Source organism: Pleuronectes platessa, chromosome 5 (assembly GCF_947347685.1).
Source record: "Pleuronectes platessa chromosome 5, fPlePla1.1, whole genome shotgun sequence".
Lineage (NCBI taxonomy): Eukaryota > Metazoa > Chordata > Actinopteri > Pleuronectiformes > Pleuronectidae > Pleuronectes > Pleuronectes platessa.
This window is the reverse complement of record NC_070630.1, coordinates 23,691,704-23,708,908: the sequence shown is the minus strand read 5'-3', so window position 1 is coordinate 23,708,908 and position 17,205 is coordinate 23,691,704. Positions and strand designations below refer to the sequence as shown.

The following is a 17,205-nucleotide window of genomic DNA, read 5'->3' as shown; positions in this document are numbered from 1 at the left end:
CCCTGGTAAACCCCAGCGCAAAATGAAGGCACCAGAATGGCAACTTAAAGCTGTGTCACTAATGATGTGACAGAGCGAGGGCATTAGCCTCCCCAGATGCAGCCGCGCTTTCTCCTTGGTGACTGATGAGCAGCCGAGGTGCCGTGTCGGTGCCCAGAGCACCAACAAAGCAGCCGAGCCTACCCGCTCCCCGCCCACGCCGCACCGCCAGCAGGGGGGCTGGAGTCATCATCTTTGACTAACGGCCTTCACAAGCCCCATTCCAGCTCATCTGAATGCATAACATCCCCTCCCTGTCTCCCCTGGCTCCCAGTCCATGCATGGTTTACCACTAAAGAGTCCTTTTCAGGTACCTCATAATCATTATCTGATAGCAGATAGAATAAATTGTAAATTGCTTTTTGAAAGCACAATCAATTTGAGATAATGTACAAAGACATCGGGCAAAGAGAAGGCTGCGGACGCTTCTCTGAGAAGTCGATGCGTATTTATTAACTGAAGGAATATAATTACTGGGTTCACAGTGGAATGAGTAAGAGGTAGAGAAAAAGAGCTTTAAGGATGAAGGAAAACATTAACTAATGCGCTAATGTTGTGTTATTAGCAGAAAACGACAGATTTTGTGTTGCAGTCGTTTGCCTGAACAATGGAGACATGGTGAATACAGGCATTTGTTCCCGGAACAGCATGTTTAGTGAATTGCTCTGATTTATATTCCCACCCCCCCATAGGCCATTATAAGTGATTTATAAATGTGATTTAAACACGCGAAAATGCATTTTTCACTGTCTCAAAGGAGCAAAGATAGATTGGTAAGGGCATGTCAGATATATTGAGGAGCAAGGTGAGAGACGTGGCAAAAATATTGTTTGTCAAGGTGACAGCTTGAAAGCAGAGATTGTGCGGGACACAACACGTTAAGGTTATTGTGTTAAAGAAATGATGGAGTTAATTTTTGTAAGGAGGAAGAGGATGGGATGAGTTGGTGCATCATGGTAATGATTTGTGTGTTTTGTCAGGACATACCGGTATCTCGTAACAAAAATGTCGGCTGTTAAGAATTTATATTTATATTTTCATGACCAGTCACTATGTCCTCGCTGTTGCCGTATAGGCATATGTAAGTGCTACAGTTTGTTTGGAATTTGTGAACGATGACTCATCTCTTTCCTTTTGAAAGTCAGTTTCATTTGCCATGAATCAATACCCACATCCTCTATCCATCTCGGCCCATTGATTACATATTAAGCCCCGCCATCTGCCTCACTCATAAGTAATCATAGCCAAGGTTAGGCCAATATACACTGCATATCTGCGCTGATTGTTATTTACACTGCTCGTGTCGAACCTTGTGTTTGTGACCTCAGGGGCCTCCTCGGGCAGCACTGACCTCCTCCCTGCCCCGAGTGCTGCCACCAACTGGACGGCGTCCCTGGTGACTGACAGTGGGAGGGACAGCGACTTGATCTTCAGATTTGATGGTCGTCAGGCAGCAAATATCCCCGACTGGGTGGTACCTCAGAATCTGTCCGACCAGTTCACTGTAGCGACGTGGATGAAGCACGGGCCCAGTCCTGGACTCAGAGCTGAGAAGGAGACACTACTCTGTAACTCGGACAAAACTGGTGAGTGTGAGCCTGAGAAGACTTGACACGGACATTGATTTTCCTCTCAACAAATCCCAAGGCTACATCCAACAATGAATTGATCCCAGCTCTGTGTAGCCATCGCCTGTTGACGCCTATACTGGTGTTCTATAGATACACTTTTGCACTGGCTGATGTGTTTCTTCATTAGGACTAAGATGGCCACTTTGGCTAATACCCAGTGAATCCCTGCTAGAGAATAACTAGTTAACTAAATTCATATGGGGGGGAAATTTCATATTTTAACTGAAGGACCTATTCAAAATATACAGTCTAGAAGTGCATCATACTCTCAGAAGTAGTTCAGTAGAGGATGCTCACTTTTTGCTTGACCTATTGGATGTTCTCTTGATCTATCGTTAAGTAAGCCATTACTTAGTTCAATGCCATGAAAATGGAGGTCACACTAGGAAGTAAAACCATCCTGAGACCATCCAATTGTTTTTTAACCAACTATATATTATGTTACGTTTGATGCATTTTTAAAGATAAAGCTGAAGCCAAATAGAAGGGATGTAAAGTATTGAGAAATGCACCTTCACATTTTTGGTTTGGGGCTTTTCAATGTAATTTCTGGACAAGACACATGAACAAGAGTCCATCCAGATTTTGCTTCTCATTTGATGTGTTTCTGATTTGCATGTGATTCAATCAGATTGAACAAAACACAAATCAATTGGGCGTACATCCCGGGAGGCTTACCCAAAGCAATGAGTTTGTTTTTAAAATGGTGGGAAACAACTGTCTGAAAGTTGACCCCCTAGGAAATAATCCTGCTGCCCCACTTTTCTACATGTTTCACAAAGCCAGATGTCAGCCTGGCTTTACCTGACAGTGCGTAGGTGTGGTGATTTGGTCCCTGATGCCAGCTCCTCTCTCTCTCTCTCTCTCTCTCTCTCTCTCTCTATCTATCTCTCTCTCTCTCTCTCTCTCTCTCTCTCTCTCTCTCTCTCTCTCTCTCTCTCTCTCTCTCTCTCTCTCTCTCTCTCTCTCTCTCTCTCTCTCTCTCTCTCTCTCTCTCTCTCTCTCTCTCTCTCTCTCTCTCTCTCCCACAGAGATGAACAGACATCACTACTCACTGTACGTCCACAACTGCCGCCTGGTGTTTCTGTTGAGGAGAGACTTCACTCAGGTGGACACGTTCAGACCGGCTGAGTTCCACTGGAAGCTGGAGCAGGTAGGCTGATGGTGTTAGGAAACAGGCAAAGAGGAAAACTGAGCGACCTCAGTTTATACTGTACGTCAGTTCACCTTTATGGGTTTTATGAGAAGTTCATGAGCCAATCTCAGGATTAAACCTGTATTAAATATCCACTGGGAGGTTTTTTTCTCGGTTTAATCTACTAAAAGAGTCCTGGTTAGACCTTGGGTTCACTTACAGTTTTGTCAAGGTTTTTCACGAAGCGAGAACAACCAATCAGTTTGCTAACTGGTTGTATATCAGACATATAAAAAGATTTGCACAAACCTATGGTTTTGTCAGTTTGTGTGTGCACACACCAATGTGTATATGTTTCTATTCAGCGATTGGTTGAATTAAAAACCCTCCTTCAATCTAAAAAGGCTTAACCTTTAATTAGCCCCAATTAATTTGGAGAACCCTCCAACTAGTCTAGTTAATTACCATGAAGTTTTTAATGACTTCTCAATAAATACTGACCATGGGTTTGAAGACGTTCCGGTTAGGATTTTTGTTACAGTCGGTGTTGTTTTATTCTCTCTCTTCTCCAGTATTTCACTGCCTGACACATCAAGATTTCACTGAGGAATAAAATCTATCCAGAGATAAAAAACACTGTCACATCCAAAATGATCGCAGCCATGATGAAGCTTTTTTGGTGTTGAAATCTTGTTTTAAGTAGAGCAAGACTGGAAATATAAAAAAAAAACACCCAAAACTGGATCACCACTTAAAATATGCCATTTTGCCATCAGTTTGGACAATTCTGATTTCATCTTTAATTAACTGATTTTCATACAGATCTGCAAAACACAGTCTGTCCTCATTGTATCGTCATATCTTTGGAGGAAATGCAATTTTTAACAAACAGACATAGCAGATACAAAAATGTGCTTGCTCAAGCTCCACAAGTGTGTTTGTGTTTGTGTGTGTGTACTATCTTTTGCTACTTCTTTCCAATCATAAACACTGACCTTGTCAGCACCAGTAGACCTCATGAAGCCCAAAGCTCGGCCCTAATGAGGCAAACAGTAACTTCTGATGCTATTTTGTTGACATCGTCACCTTTATTTTGGCGATAGGACAGTGGACAGGAATTGGGAGAGGTAGCATTATGGTTAAGGTTAGCTTAATGCAAAGTCCTAATAAAGATAGCTGCACAACCGTGTGGATGTGTGTGTGTGTGTGTCTGCAAGTGTAAGCCAAGTGTGTGTGCAAGTGTAAGGTAGCAGCTGTCTGTTGATCAAGGATCCTGTCTTAAAGTCAGACAGGTCATCTTGACTCACAGGACCTCTCACTCAGCAATGACATTTGATTTGGGGGAGAGACACACACAGCTGAGCCTGGACATCCAGATACAGCACCCAGGGCTGATATGATGAGACGGATCACTGCTCTGTTTGTGTGTGTGTGTGTGTGTGTGTGTGTGTGTGTGTGTGTGTGTGTGTTTGTGTGCGTGGTCATTATTTGCAACAAAGGAAAAGATTGACGACTGGTTAGATTTTACACGTATGATTTCTGTTATCTATTGGAAATGTAAAAAAAACATACATAAACTAAAAACATTCAAATTAACTATAAGCTACAAAACTAATCATCATTCACAGAGAGCAGTTTACAAATAATTCAGTTCAATGTGCTCCCTGCTACATATTGAAAGTGGTGAAGGTGCTTTCCTAGTTTGAACAACTCAAGCGCAGTGATACATCTTCTCTCTGGCTGATAGCATCACATCATTTTCAGGAGTTGCAATTCAATTTCCCAGTTCATCTCTCGTTCATTTCAGATTCATAAAGATCATAAAGATAATCTTTTTTCGTCTTGTCCATTCAATATTTTGATCACTTAGTTTTTAAATTAACAGATTAAAATGGATGTTTTTCTTTAGGTTCAGGTTGTTGTTTTTCAAAGTAAACTCAACAAATATCCCTACTACTCAAATTAATACCTGAAAACAAGGCATAAAGTGAGTGGACACTTACCATGTGAGAGTGTTTGGCTGCTAACCAATTTTTAATTGGACATCAGCAGATGTCTACATGAGATGTAGCTCCATTTACTTATTGGAAGTATTGTAAACATGCATTAGAGGGCAAGTGAAGAGACAGATAGTACTGGTAAAAGCTTTATGGATTTTCTGACGGTCCAATGACCTACTGATTGTTCACGGCTGACCCAGAGCCAGTTATAACCTCCCTGGTGCCCTAAACAAAATTCGACTGTGGGGGTCCTCCTTCCGGACCCTTGAGCCATGTAAACCACTTGCCCCAAAGTCACACCTGACACCACTGAGCACCAACTACAACCCTTTTTACCTTTTACTCTACATGTCAATCGAAGAATACCCATACCTGCACCACAGAATGCATTGAACCTATATTTAAGAAAACTGTACTGTAGCTCTGCCCCCTGGTCATCATTACTGGCTGATGATCCAGTATCTGACACATTACCTGTAAATTATAAACAACAATACTGATGGTTATCACTTGCTTAAGGCTCCCCTACTTTTCCTTTTCTACACTTTCAAATATACAATACTAATTTGTACCATGCCTTGGCTGGTTCCTGATTGTTATTATATGTAGGTTGTTATTGTTTATAGCTGAATACCTGATAATTATTATTTACTGGGAGATGGACATTAACGTTCCCCAGTATGCCCAGCTAAGGACTATTAGGGACAGGATGACGGCAGAGGAGCAGGCAGGCAAAGCAAGGGCTTGATGGAGGTGGAGGCTGGTGAGGAGCAGGATTTTTGAAGTGGTGGGTTGAGCAGTGAGAGAGGCAGGCAGAGAGTTGGGCGGGGCTGCAGGGGATGATCCTAAGGCACAGGTTTACTACAGGTGGCCAAGAGCACTTAACTGGCAGAAGCAACAATCCGGTGAAGAAGCAGGGTTTGAGTGCTGCTGGGCTGATGAGCTGATGGATGGCAGGTATACAGGCTATCAGGCAGCTGGGGAGAGAGAGGAGCAGCTCCCCTACAGCACACACACACACACACACACACACAAACACACACTCACACATGCACGTCACTATAGTTTTGAGGACACTCATTGACATAATGCATTCCCTATCCCCCCATTCTAAACGTTAACCAATTCTAATACTAACCGTAATCCTAAAACCCTCAAACAGCACATTGAATTTGTGAGGACTAGCCAAAATGTCCTCACAAATTCTAAATGTCTTCACAAAAACTACAACACAGATTTCCACGAAACTTGGTGGAACGATGAGACATAAACTGTAAACTGATTTGCATTGATTTGGACATATGGGCCCATCCAGCAGTGTGTTATCGCTTCATTGTGAGATTTTTCTGAGATTTTCACAGATTTCTCAGAAAAGTATTAAAGGTCCCATATTGTGTAAAATACATTTTCTGGGCTTTAGTATCCGTGATGACTTATTTGGGACCCTCAAAATATGAAAACAGTCACTCCGCGGACATTCTCACTCAGTCCATTCCAAGTAATATGTTATCAAAACGTCTCGTTTTGTACTTCCTCCCCAGTATGAGTCATATGGGTTTGCACTCGTCTCTCAGTCCCACCAAGCCAGAACCAGTCCAGCCTCCGAACCCACCAACCCCGCTCCCTGTAGTTTTTTCGACTTTAAACCACTGATAAATCATTTAAGGGGTACCAATACCTCAAATAATATCCCAGAAAGGTGTCAAATATGAGCCTTTTAATTCATGGATCTTGATGAAAAATATTTATCTATGGGAAATTCCCCTCCTGGATTCTGCAACTTGGTCTGACTGGATTCAATTTAAGGTGAATGTTGGCGTAGGTTTGCATTTTAATTTAGGCACTGCACAAATCTGCTTAGGCACAGTGTTAATTTGTAGAAAAACCCTGCTTATTAAAGGAGTTGGATAGAGACCACAGACTAGAACTTGATTAAGAGATCCCTTGCTAATTGAAAGATTTAATTAATGTGCAAATTGGAAAAAAGTTTAGAGAGCTTGTTTTTTAGGTTGGTCTGAGAAATGGCTTTGGGGAACTTGAGAAACTCACTACTTTCTTGTAGAATTTAACATTCATTTTTAGATATATTATAAAATCCTCCAAATACAAAATGCATAAGCCATAAAATTGTTCAATCCAGTTTAACGGCCAAGCAGAGGAGATTTGTTTACTTCTTTGTGAGCGTGTTTGTTTGCGATTATTTAAATTTGTCATAAAATTGATTTTGGCTTTAATGGAGACATTACACATTTAAGTTGGTTTCCTGCTTTACCACATTGAGCACATAGGATGTTTGACGACTCTTGGTGGTTAATGAACAGACACAGGTGATAAGGTAATCCGTATCCTTGTCTAAATTGATTTCAATTTACTTTGGGTGATAAACATGTATAAAGACGACTACAGTGTGTGCTGCTTGCACATCTTCGGGACGGGCTGCACAACGCTTCCTTCCTGAGCACTGTTTGAATCTCCTTCTCTTTTTTTAAACCCTCTTTCTCATCTTGCTGCCTATCGTTGATAATTGTCTGAGAAACCCTGGGGCATGAAAGGAAACTTTCATTAAGTCGCTATCTTCCCTCGCCTTGTCACCACTTCCTTCTCATCCGCTACTTTTAAACAAAATTAACTTCTGACTATCTCCAACCAAGAAAACTCATCCACAGAACAATCTCCTTGTCTCTGTACATCGGTTTATCACTGGAGTGATAATTAATTCCTCATATATTTAATCACCCTTTACAAGCCGCTGTATAATGACTGGAACAAGGACAAAGATGCCTGCAGTTATTACTTTTACCTGCTGAAAAATAAACTGTGTACTAGCTATCTGTTAATAACAGACACAGTGAGACAGCTTAGCTTTTTGTGTAAAGGCCTTTTGTGTTCAGTGGGATTCAGTATTTGTAAGCTTTACTATCTGCACTGTGTCCATTGTCGACAGAACTGGCCCGAGGCTTTTATTGAGCTTGTATCGAACATGGTTTCATATTCTTTAAACGCAGACTTCAAGCATCTCAAAGAATTGGACTGCCAATCTTGAAGATGCCTTTGCAGGAGCCAGTATTGAATGAATGAGCCCATTCTTGTGTAGGGAACTATGTAGAAAATGGGATCAGGTAAAATAACCTCTGGCACATGCAGGTGTCTAGGAAACATCACCAGCTGAGAGAATGACACAAACGCAAGCTGCAGGAAACCGGAGGTTTTACTTCAGAAGGTTCCTAAGTAAAGACTTAAGTTGGACCCAAGAAAAGAGGTGTTAGAATTCACATTTCATTACATTCAATGTGACCCATTTTACCTTCTTTAGAATTGCACACACTGGACCATACTTTTTACAGAACAGAGAACAGTAGCGACATTTTGAGTGACACCCTATGGTAGTTGCAACATACACTGTATGTAAAGATGGACATATCTCCACTTCCTCCCAGAACCCTCCCACTATCCAGACATTAAGCCAAGACATCCCTGATACAAACGCTGCCATCTTCTGCATTCGAATGGAGCCATAGGAACCAAAGTCCTGCTGATACACAAGCTCAACCAATCGTCACCTAGTTCTTATTTGATGAAATTACAAGAAAAAAAAAAAAAAAAACCTGAGTAGATCAGCACTTGAAAAAACATCTCTGTTCTAAGAACTACCAAAAATCAAACGAACCATCTACATTTATTTGACATTGTCTTCACAATCCAGTAACATGGAGCAGGCGGGGCTAATGACCTATAATAGAGCCAGCCACCAGGTCGAGACGCTTTGGTTTCACTTTTGGGAAGTAGTCATGTCGTCCTTATATCAAATTTATGAGGAACAACATCATGTTTGTGACACCAGCCTCTGGTCATAGATGGTCATTTTCCTAAACCAGAGCATAGTGATGAGAGAGTAAAGGCAGAGATTAGAAGCAGAAATTAGGATAAGCAAAGGAAAGTTTTACTGTCCAGAAGTGTGGATAATGTCAATGGAATAGAGCATTAGGGTGTCATGTTTCCATCACTGCTAAGGGGAGCTAGTGTCTGGAGTACTGCAGCAACATTTGACCTGGGAAGACAAAAAGCCAACATACATTCCCCAACTTAGAGGGTTGCTTCACATCTCTTCTACATTATTGTTGTATTTTTCTTCAGGTTTTCCCTCTAAGCTTGGGTCTTACCACATGTATAGTAAAAATAACACTCTGGTTGACAGATAAAGAAAAAATGACCTTCATTTTTTAATGAAGTAATTATAGGAAGTATATAGTATTAGCCTTTTGCCCTTACAACACTCAGATGACGTCTAATTTATCTCAGTAAGTTGACCTTTACAATATGGTTTGACCCAAACTCTGCCCTTAAACAATTATTTACATTATTTTATCATTTGATTGTCAAGTTGCACATAAGTGGTTAATTAAATGGTAGTCAGTTTGTAAGGGTTATAAAAAGATATGATATTATTATGAGGCTGGCAAATACTATATGCCAGTGGTGTTATATTGCCTCAGTGGTTACATTGCTTTCATAAAGCGTCTCACACACAGAGATAAATGACAATGTTTGCTGTATAGTTAGAACAAAGTCTGCTTTGTGTCCTCATCTGAGAGGGCGCCGGCACATTGGCAAGAGGAGAAAATCAATGAGAAAGTCACCTCAAGCCTTTCAGCTGTGAAAAGAAGGAGAAAAAACGACTGGGATAATTGAGATCTAAATGATGTTTCCACCAGGAGTCTAAATTGAATGTGGAAGTGACATCATTACCGTCGGCTATACCCCACAGAAAACACTTCACTTCAGAGAAGCAATCAAGCAAACACTTGGGGGGGTCTTTTCTGATTTCACAGTGGACAGCAGTGGGAAATAGGAAATTTAATCAGTGACTGTCCATGCAGCGTTACACACATGACAGGTTTGGCCTGTTTGCTCTAAATGGAGTTAAGGCAGCTACAGTATACCTGAATGTTTTCATAGACTGGTCTTTACTTATATTTATTTTATCAATGCCCTTAGTGAGATCATGGGCACAGTTTGTGTTCTGGGTAATTCTGCCATTATCCTATGGATAATATTCCAACTTCTTAAGCTACGCTAGTACGGCGTGGCTTAGGGATGGAGACGTCAGTATCCATGTGGGTTTAAGCCTGTATCCTGATTTCATTAAGCCGTTATCCTTGTTTTGACAAATCCAATCTTAAAAATTAACTGGGATACCAGTGCATGTATACATCTTATTCTGATTTCTGACCACTGCCGATTATCTGCCCAGACATAGCTTTAGCCATTCACAGCTGGTAAAAGGATAACCTACTAATACAGAAATGTTCTCTCCATCCTCATAATGACGACCCCATCCCACCAGTCACGGTGTCATAGCTTCATCAACAGCGGCCTGGTACTGGTCAAAGAAGAGGACTTTTAATATTGTGTTTAGTATTTGATGTTGCTCTTACCTCTTATTTCTGAAAATAAGGTAGACCAAATCCACAATGCAATGTTGGCATTTAATAGAGATAAGCTTTCTATAAGCTGGCCTTATTTTCAATAACCATCATACAGAAATCAAGATTGTGTTGATGTAACTACGCTAACGTTTAAGACAAACAGCGCACGGTTATGAGCAACCATGATTATTTGTTTTATCATGTATACAAGGATATTAATAACTTCAATGTTCCACATCATATCCTGTGTATGATTGAAACCATGTAAAACCTCATAACTGGGATACAAGTGGTAACACAGACATTAAGATAGGAAACTGTTTATTCTCCAACATACTTGGCCGCATTACGAAACCAAAGCTGGATTTATAATTGAAAAAGTGGCCAAAGTTCCTCTTACCATAGGGATTTACTTACATTAAATGTAAGTAAATCCAACTCTGCGATATAGATTCTAAAATGATATACCGTAATAGTTCTATAACATTTAAATGGTACATGTTGATGAGATTTTTGATATGGGGCTGCTAAAAATCAAGCTAAAAAAAAATAGTCCCAGTAAGTTTTCCTCTTTTCTAGTCAAACAACTGCAGGAGTTGAAATGTGAATGATGTTGATCATGGACCTCAGCACTGTCCTGTCAAAGTACCTTTCAAAAGGGTTGTGTATGTGCTCCCTCTGCCATTTTCATGTGTGGGTTTAAAAGCTAACAGAGAGAGTGCACTCACATCCATTGTACACATCAACAATGGCAGAACCTACTCTCAGTTATGACAAAAGAGATGGATCGATGGAGGTATGTGTTTTTTTGCCACCCTCTTTGAATTATCTCCTCCCACAGTCGCCTTCGAACTGGTCCAGGCATAATTTCAAACAAAACATCTCCTGAGCGCTGAGCATCTGGCAAGTTCAAATTGCTTGGGTGCTGCAGCAGTCTGCTGTCATCAGAAAGTCCTTGTTAGTAAACTATGGGATGTTTAGGGACCGCTCTACCTGACGAGCTTATGAAAATATGCTGTTTTTGTTATGAAGAAGCAAAAAGAAAATGTGTTGTTTGCAAGAATCAGCGAAACATCTGTCTAAGAGTGGAAGGAGATAATGGTAGTGAAATATGGAAGGCTTGTAAAATGTTTTGTATTTATATAGCACTTTTCTAGTCTTGATCACCACTCAAAGCTCTTTACAGTACACTTTTACATTCACCCATTCACACACACATTCATACAGTGCATCTATTCGCAGCACTTTGTTGTTCTATGAGGGGGCCATTCAGGGTTCAGCATCTTGCCCAAGGACACTTAGGCATGCAGATGGGTCAGAATGGGGATCGAACTGCCGACCTTAAGGTTTAAGGACGACCACTGTACCCCTCAGCCACAGCCGCCTCTTGTGGCATTCCCTCACACACACACACACACACACACACACACACACACACACACACACACACACACACACACACACACACACACACACACACACACACACACACACACACACACACACACACACACACACACACACACACACACACACACACACACACACACACAAACACATGCATTGGCCTCCTCTCAGGGCCAGACCTTCTATTACTAGCTCAGATAATAGCACATGCAGCTGTCTCTCATTTCGCTCTAAATGAATGTGCAAATGAGGGAGGTGCAATTTTTTTGTTCCATACTCAAAGTATCACGCAGATGAGTGAAATAGACAGCATGGTAATACACATTTTTATATCTCAACCATTTATCTGAGCAATTTGCCACAAGTTCACGCTGCGTAATCTGTTTTGTCTTCATCCTCTTAGTCCTCAAACAATAAATAGCAATAGTTTCCTAGTTGATAAAGAACAGGGAGTTTTTTTTTTTAATCCTTTCCTCCTGTTAACTATATTTTATATGTCCAGATTTTCACAAATCCTGTAAATTGTGTCCATCAGGGTAAGGTTTAGTATTAGTTAGTAATATTTAGCAGGTCTCTGTTTCTTACCTTATCTGAGTATATACTTGGACATTCTCTCTGTAACACACACACACACACACACACACACACATACATACTCTCTCTCCTCATGGCAGGGTGTCTGTTCAATGATAGATGAGTCTCACTAAAGAGCTTGCTAAATTTAGAGCTCTGCTGCACCGACGGGTTCCAAAGAACTGGATGACCACATACACACATGCACGCACACACACAGACGGACCTGATTTGATTCAACATGCTTGTTTTTCAGGTGTGTCCATTGCTGTGTCTCAATTTAACCGCCGTATTCTGATGAAGATCTGGTCTACGGCTGTATCCTCCAACAGCGAACATCGCGTCAGTCAAACCGAAATGACACGTCTGGTCTACCTAGTGCATCACCAGCTTGTTCAGCCATTACAACCGTCACTTAGCAAAAAAGCTACAGAAGAAAATGTTCTTCGGTTGAACATGATCTTTTAACATGTGTACCTTTACCTGTTCGGTGCCATCATTTAATTATCCTGACGTTTTCACCTCACTTTTTGCTACCACTACTTCTTTGAAAACACGGTTTGTAAATGAAGCACAATGAATCATGGGATATGTTGGCCCGTGAAGGATCCATCGGGTGGAGCCTTGGTTTTCAAACATTTGTCGGCTGCATGTGGAGGAGCCTTCAAATTGGGACAGTCCAGTCACGCCGCTGTGACACGAAAGGTCTCCAAATGCAGCCGCCGAAGGGTGCGGCCCTGAATTTGGTTCACAGCTCATGTTGTGTGTCTTCTGAATTATAATCTCGCTCTGGGTCAGGACTACGCTCTCTCTGTTTACTCAGCTCAGGGCGAGGATCTCACAGCTTCAGCCACAAATACTGTGACCACTGTCCAGCTGCTCCTCAAGTGCTGGGGGCAAGCTTATATTGGCCTTCATACATGATCGCCCATGCCAGCCTATACCTGTAGAATTGCACCAAGTGGAGCGTGCAGTTCTTCTGTTGTCATCAAGGAGACCGTCCTTTCTCTGCTGCTCACACCACAAACACTCACAACACTGGATTTGTTGTGAAAAGCGGAGAAGCCATCCCTAGATTTTTTTTATATTGATTGGCAGTCATGCAAATAGCCTTTTTTGTATTCAGGTTGAAGGAGCTTATTGACAACAGGGATCAATAACTGTGAAGAACAAAGGATGGAGAAAGAGGACAGAGGAAGTACGAGAATGGGGAAAAAGTGACAGGAAAGATAAGTGAGAGGACGAAACACTCCAGGGGACAGATATCGAAAGAGAAACTAGGTGAGGAAAGAAAGGATGGACGGGAAGGAAACAAAGGGATAGCTGACAGAGATGGCTTCCGACGAGACCGACAGATGCCAAAATATAACAGATTGAGGAGGAACGGCTGAAAGAAACAGAAATAGACAATAAACAATCTCATATCCCTCAAAAACAATCTGTGCTAGATTTGAATAATAATGAAATGATAATCTACTAAGCTTGACTTTGGCAGGCAGGTTTTTTTTATTGCAGTCATTTCAGAATATCAATCAGTCATCACTGACATTATTTTATATTCTGTCAAAACGTCTCTCAACCTCTGCCTCTCGATTGAAATCAGCCTTTATTACAACTAGATTTTTGAAAAGCACATTGCATGCAGTTTTCCATCATTTTTATTTCCTCCACACCCCACCCTTCCTGGACAACATTACCTCCACTTTATGAGAGTGGGAAATGCTATAGATCTTAGATAGGTGGAAATCATGCTGGAGAGGCCACTATATAACAGGGTGGAGGACCAATGGCTTTTATTCCGTCGCCTGACTGTGAATGTCTCTCCCTCAGTGTGTGTGTGTCTCTGTCACATATACTGTATAAAGGTGGAAGACATGACGGCTCCCAAAAGGGAAGCATAATCATCTGGATCACCCTCTAGTGGCTGGATTCTGTATAGGTCATAAACCCTGCCTTCTCCATGTTGGTGGATGGGACATAAATGTGTTATTTTTTTTCTCAAAGATGGTTCCTGTCATTTTAGGTGTTTGTTAATCACACTGGTGTTTGTTCAAGTGTTTATTTTCTGAGTAAGTTTTTAATTTAATTTAAATTAATTTAAAGTTTGCTATGAACAGGTTGAAATGTCATGATTGACAGCTGAGACCCAGTCATGATTGGTGTCCACTCCACAATCAGTACTGCACAGACTCCAACCGACAATAATAAGCAAGAAAGCTGTACCTGTAACTATTTATATTTTAGCTTCATTTTTTTTCAGCTTCATTTAGTCTCAATGTACCAAAGGTAAATCCAAGCTACTTCATTATCAGTGACAGGTTCATGTCAAGTCTTGAAGGGATAGTTCACCCACTCACTCATTATCTATTCACCGCTATGCCGATGGAGGGGTGGGTGAAGTGTTTGAGTCCACAAAACACTTTTGAAGTTTCAGGGATAAACAGCCAAATGCAAATCAATCTTCAGACATAGTAAAACAACAGAAAAAAAACTGAAATGCCTCCATACTGCTCCTGTGGTGTGATCCTATTGTCTGCTGATGTTGTATTTGTTTCTTGGTTGGTTTGTTTGTTTGTCTCTTTTGTGAGCAAGGTAACGCAAAAACCACTAACACACCACCACGAAAAGGATGTGTGGAAGGATGGGTTGATAGGTCAGATCCCATCACATTTTGGTGTGGATTTATTTTCATCTCTTTAACGCTGCAGGTTAGGGAGTTTTATGACAGTGATACTGATTTCCCAGGGAATAATTTATGGATCTTGATGAGAAAAAAAACTGGCGCATGTAGTGGGCTGATGTATGAGTTTGAAATCTGATGCAGTTCGAATGAATTAAGGGGAACCACTGGGCCTTGGCGGAGCACCATTCTAGTTTGTGTTTGTAGTCGGACTCAAGTCCAAGTCTCACATGTAGTAATTTTGGATGGGGAAATGGTCTGCTGGTTGGACAGCATTCAGGTGTGTGTGTGTGTGTGTGTGTGTGTGTGTGTGTGTGTGTGTGTGTGTGTGTGTGTGTGTGTGTGTGTGTGTGTGGCTGTGTGTGTCTATCTGTACTGTTTCACACTTGATTGTAGGTTATTGTGTTTGGGTCTCTGAGAAAAACGGATCACTTTGTGGTGAAGGCAAAAGGTTAAAGCAGCTGCTCTGTGCTGTTCATCATATTCATCTGGAGAAAACGGCTTTGCTGAATCCCCTCTTCTCCCTGCAAATCTCTCCATTGACCTTTTGCCCTTTTCACCCTCTTACCTCCTTGATGTTTTCTCCACTGATTTGTCTTACTTTCCAGCCAAATGGTGTTCTCCAAACCCTGCTCCCCGGACTTTCTGCCTACACAAAACTTTTTAAGAGGGAACATTTATTTGCAGCGCAGCACTTGCCTCGGACAGTCTGAAGCACTTCCTGGATTGAGTGTGGCTGTCAGAATCCGGGCTGAAGATTTATTGTGCACATCCCACCCTGACCTTAACTGTGGTCAGAGAAAAGGACAAGAATGCGAGAATTGAAGTAGAGATAGAGATGGAATGTCGGAGGAACAAGGGAGCCTGTTGGAGGGCTGGTAAATATGGTGTAGGAGTATCGGCAGTGCACATGTCAGGGTTTAGGTAATCAAGAGGAGGCGTGTGATGGATGTAGTGTGGCAGTAGGCGAGATGGCACGATATTTCCCCCCAGTCTGTCTCCTCTCACCGCTCTGTTAAAGGTCTGTGGCAACCTTTCGCACTGCTTGGTTTGTATTGACAGTTTAAACCTGTGGGAGCATGTTTTACCTTTCGTTCTCTTGCTCTCTCTCTGTTATAGACATCAACAGCACCTCGATGCCACAGTCTTCTGCTCCATTGTGATATCTGCTGCTGTATTCAAAGTAGCATTAGGCCGCGATATATACCAAAACCCAGGAGACAGAAACTCACTGCGTCTGCCAGACTGATGCAGGAAACAAATCCAGCATCATGCATGCATTAATGATGACTTCAGGCCCAACAAGGAAAACTTCTACCTCATATACTACGATTCCTGCACTTGTTACTGCCTTCAGCCAGTGTCCAGCATCAAACTCACAACACAACACAAACTTTCCTTTGGAACTTATCGGTTTGGTTGTTCAATCAATTTCAGCTCATCAGTCAAAGATTAGACTTTTCTTTTTTTACAGTGCACATTTCCATCTGTAGATGTGACATGGTTCTGAAATGATCCACATGGAAGTGTCAGCAAATCTTTAATGAGAAAAGAAAAAAAAACATTTCAATTGAAATGTTGTGAGGCGTTCCTTTGAGTTTCTGCTCGATGTCGACATGATTTTATTGAATAATTCATTCACATTTGTCAGCTGCACATTCGTGCTGCGGACCTCGTGCTTTACTGCATCATAAAGTTCTATTGCTGTGGAGGCCTGAATTTGACTGAAGTCATTGACATGTTCGTTAAACTAGTCTTTGCTTTGGGACGTTTTGTATTATAATGCTGGATTTGGAAGAGAGCAAATTGTGTCCATAAATGGATACACGCGGGAAGCCACAATACTCGGGCTGTGGCATTCAAAAAATAACTGGTGGGACTGAATGGGCTAAAATTGTGCCAAGTTAACATTCCCCACCAACACCATTACACCACCAGCAGCAGCACCAAATCGGGTTGGAAACATCCTCTGCCATCTGCAGCCTCTTCAGACCAGACTTCAACTGTCCAGTTTCAGACTGTGCCAGAGGCAGCTCAGATTTATGTTCTTGGTTGACAGTGGATGTGGTCCTCTGCTGCTTTATATTCACTTGTTGATAGCTGATAGTCAAGATTTTTACCTAAGTGACTGTCTTTCTGTCAACTCCAGCTATCTCCCCATTCTCCTCTGACCTCTCTAATCCACTAATCAAATTTTATTTGTATAGCCCATTTTCACAAAGCACAGTTTACCTCATTGGGCTTAACAATCTGTACAAGGTGCAACATCCTCTGTTCTTAAGGAGAAACTGAAAAAGAAAAATCTTAACAGGGG

At 41.5% G+C, this 17,205-nt stretch overlaps 1 protein-coding gene across 1 annotated transcript in view; it reads left to right on the top strand.

Moving 5' to 3' along the window:
- The window catches only part of LOC128440812 (calsyntenin-2), a 238,423-nt gene that overhangs the window by 177,525 nt on the left and 43,693 nt on the right, over nucleotides 1-17,205 (top strand). Inside the window, exons 7-8 of the mRNA XM_053423654.1 lie at nucleotides 1,368-1,625; nucleotides 2,702-2,823. Of these exons, the coding sequence (XP_053279629.1) occupies nucleotides 1,368-1,625; nucleotides 2,702-2,823 (380 nt within the window). The remainder of the gene's footprint in view (nucleotides 1-1,367; nucleotides 1,626-2,701; nucleotides 2,824-17,205) is intronic.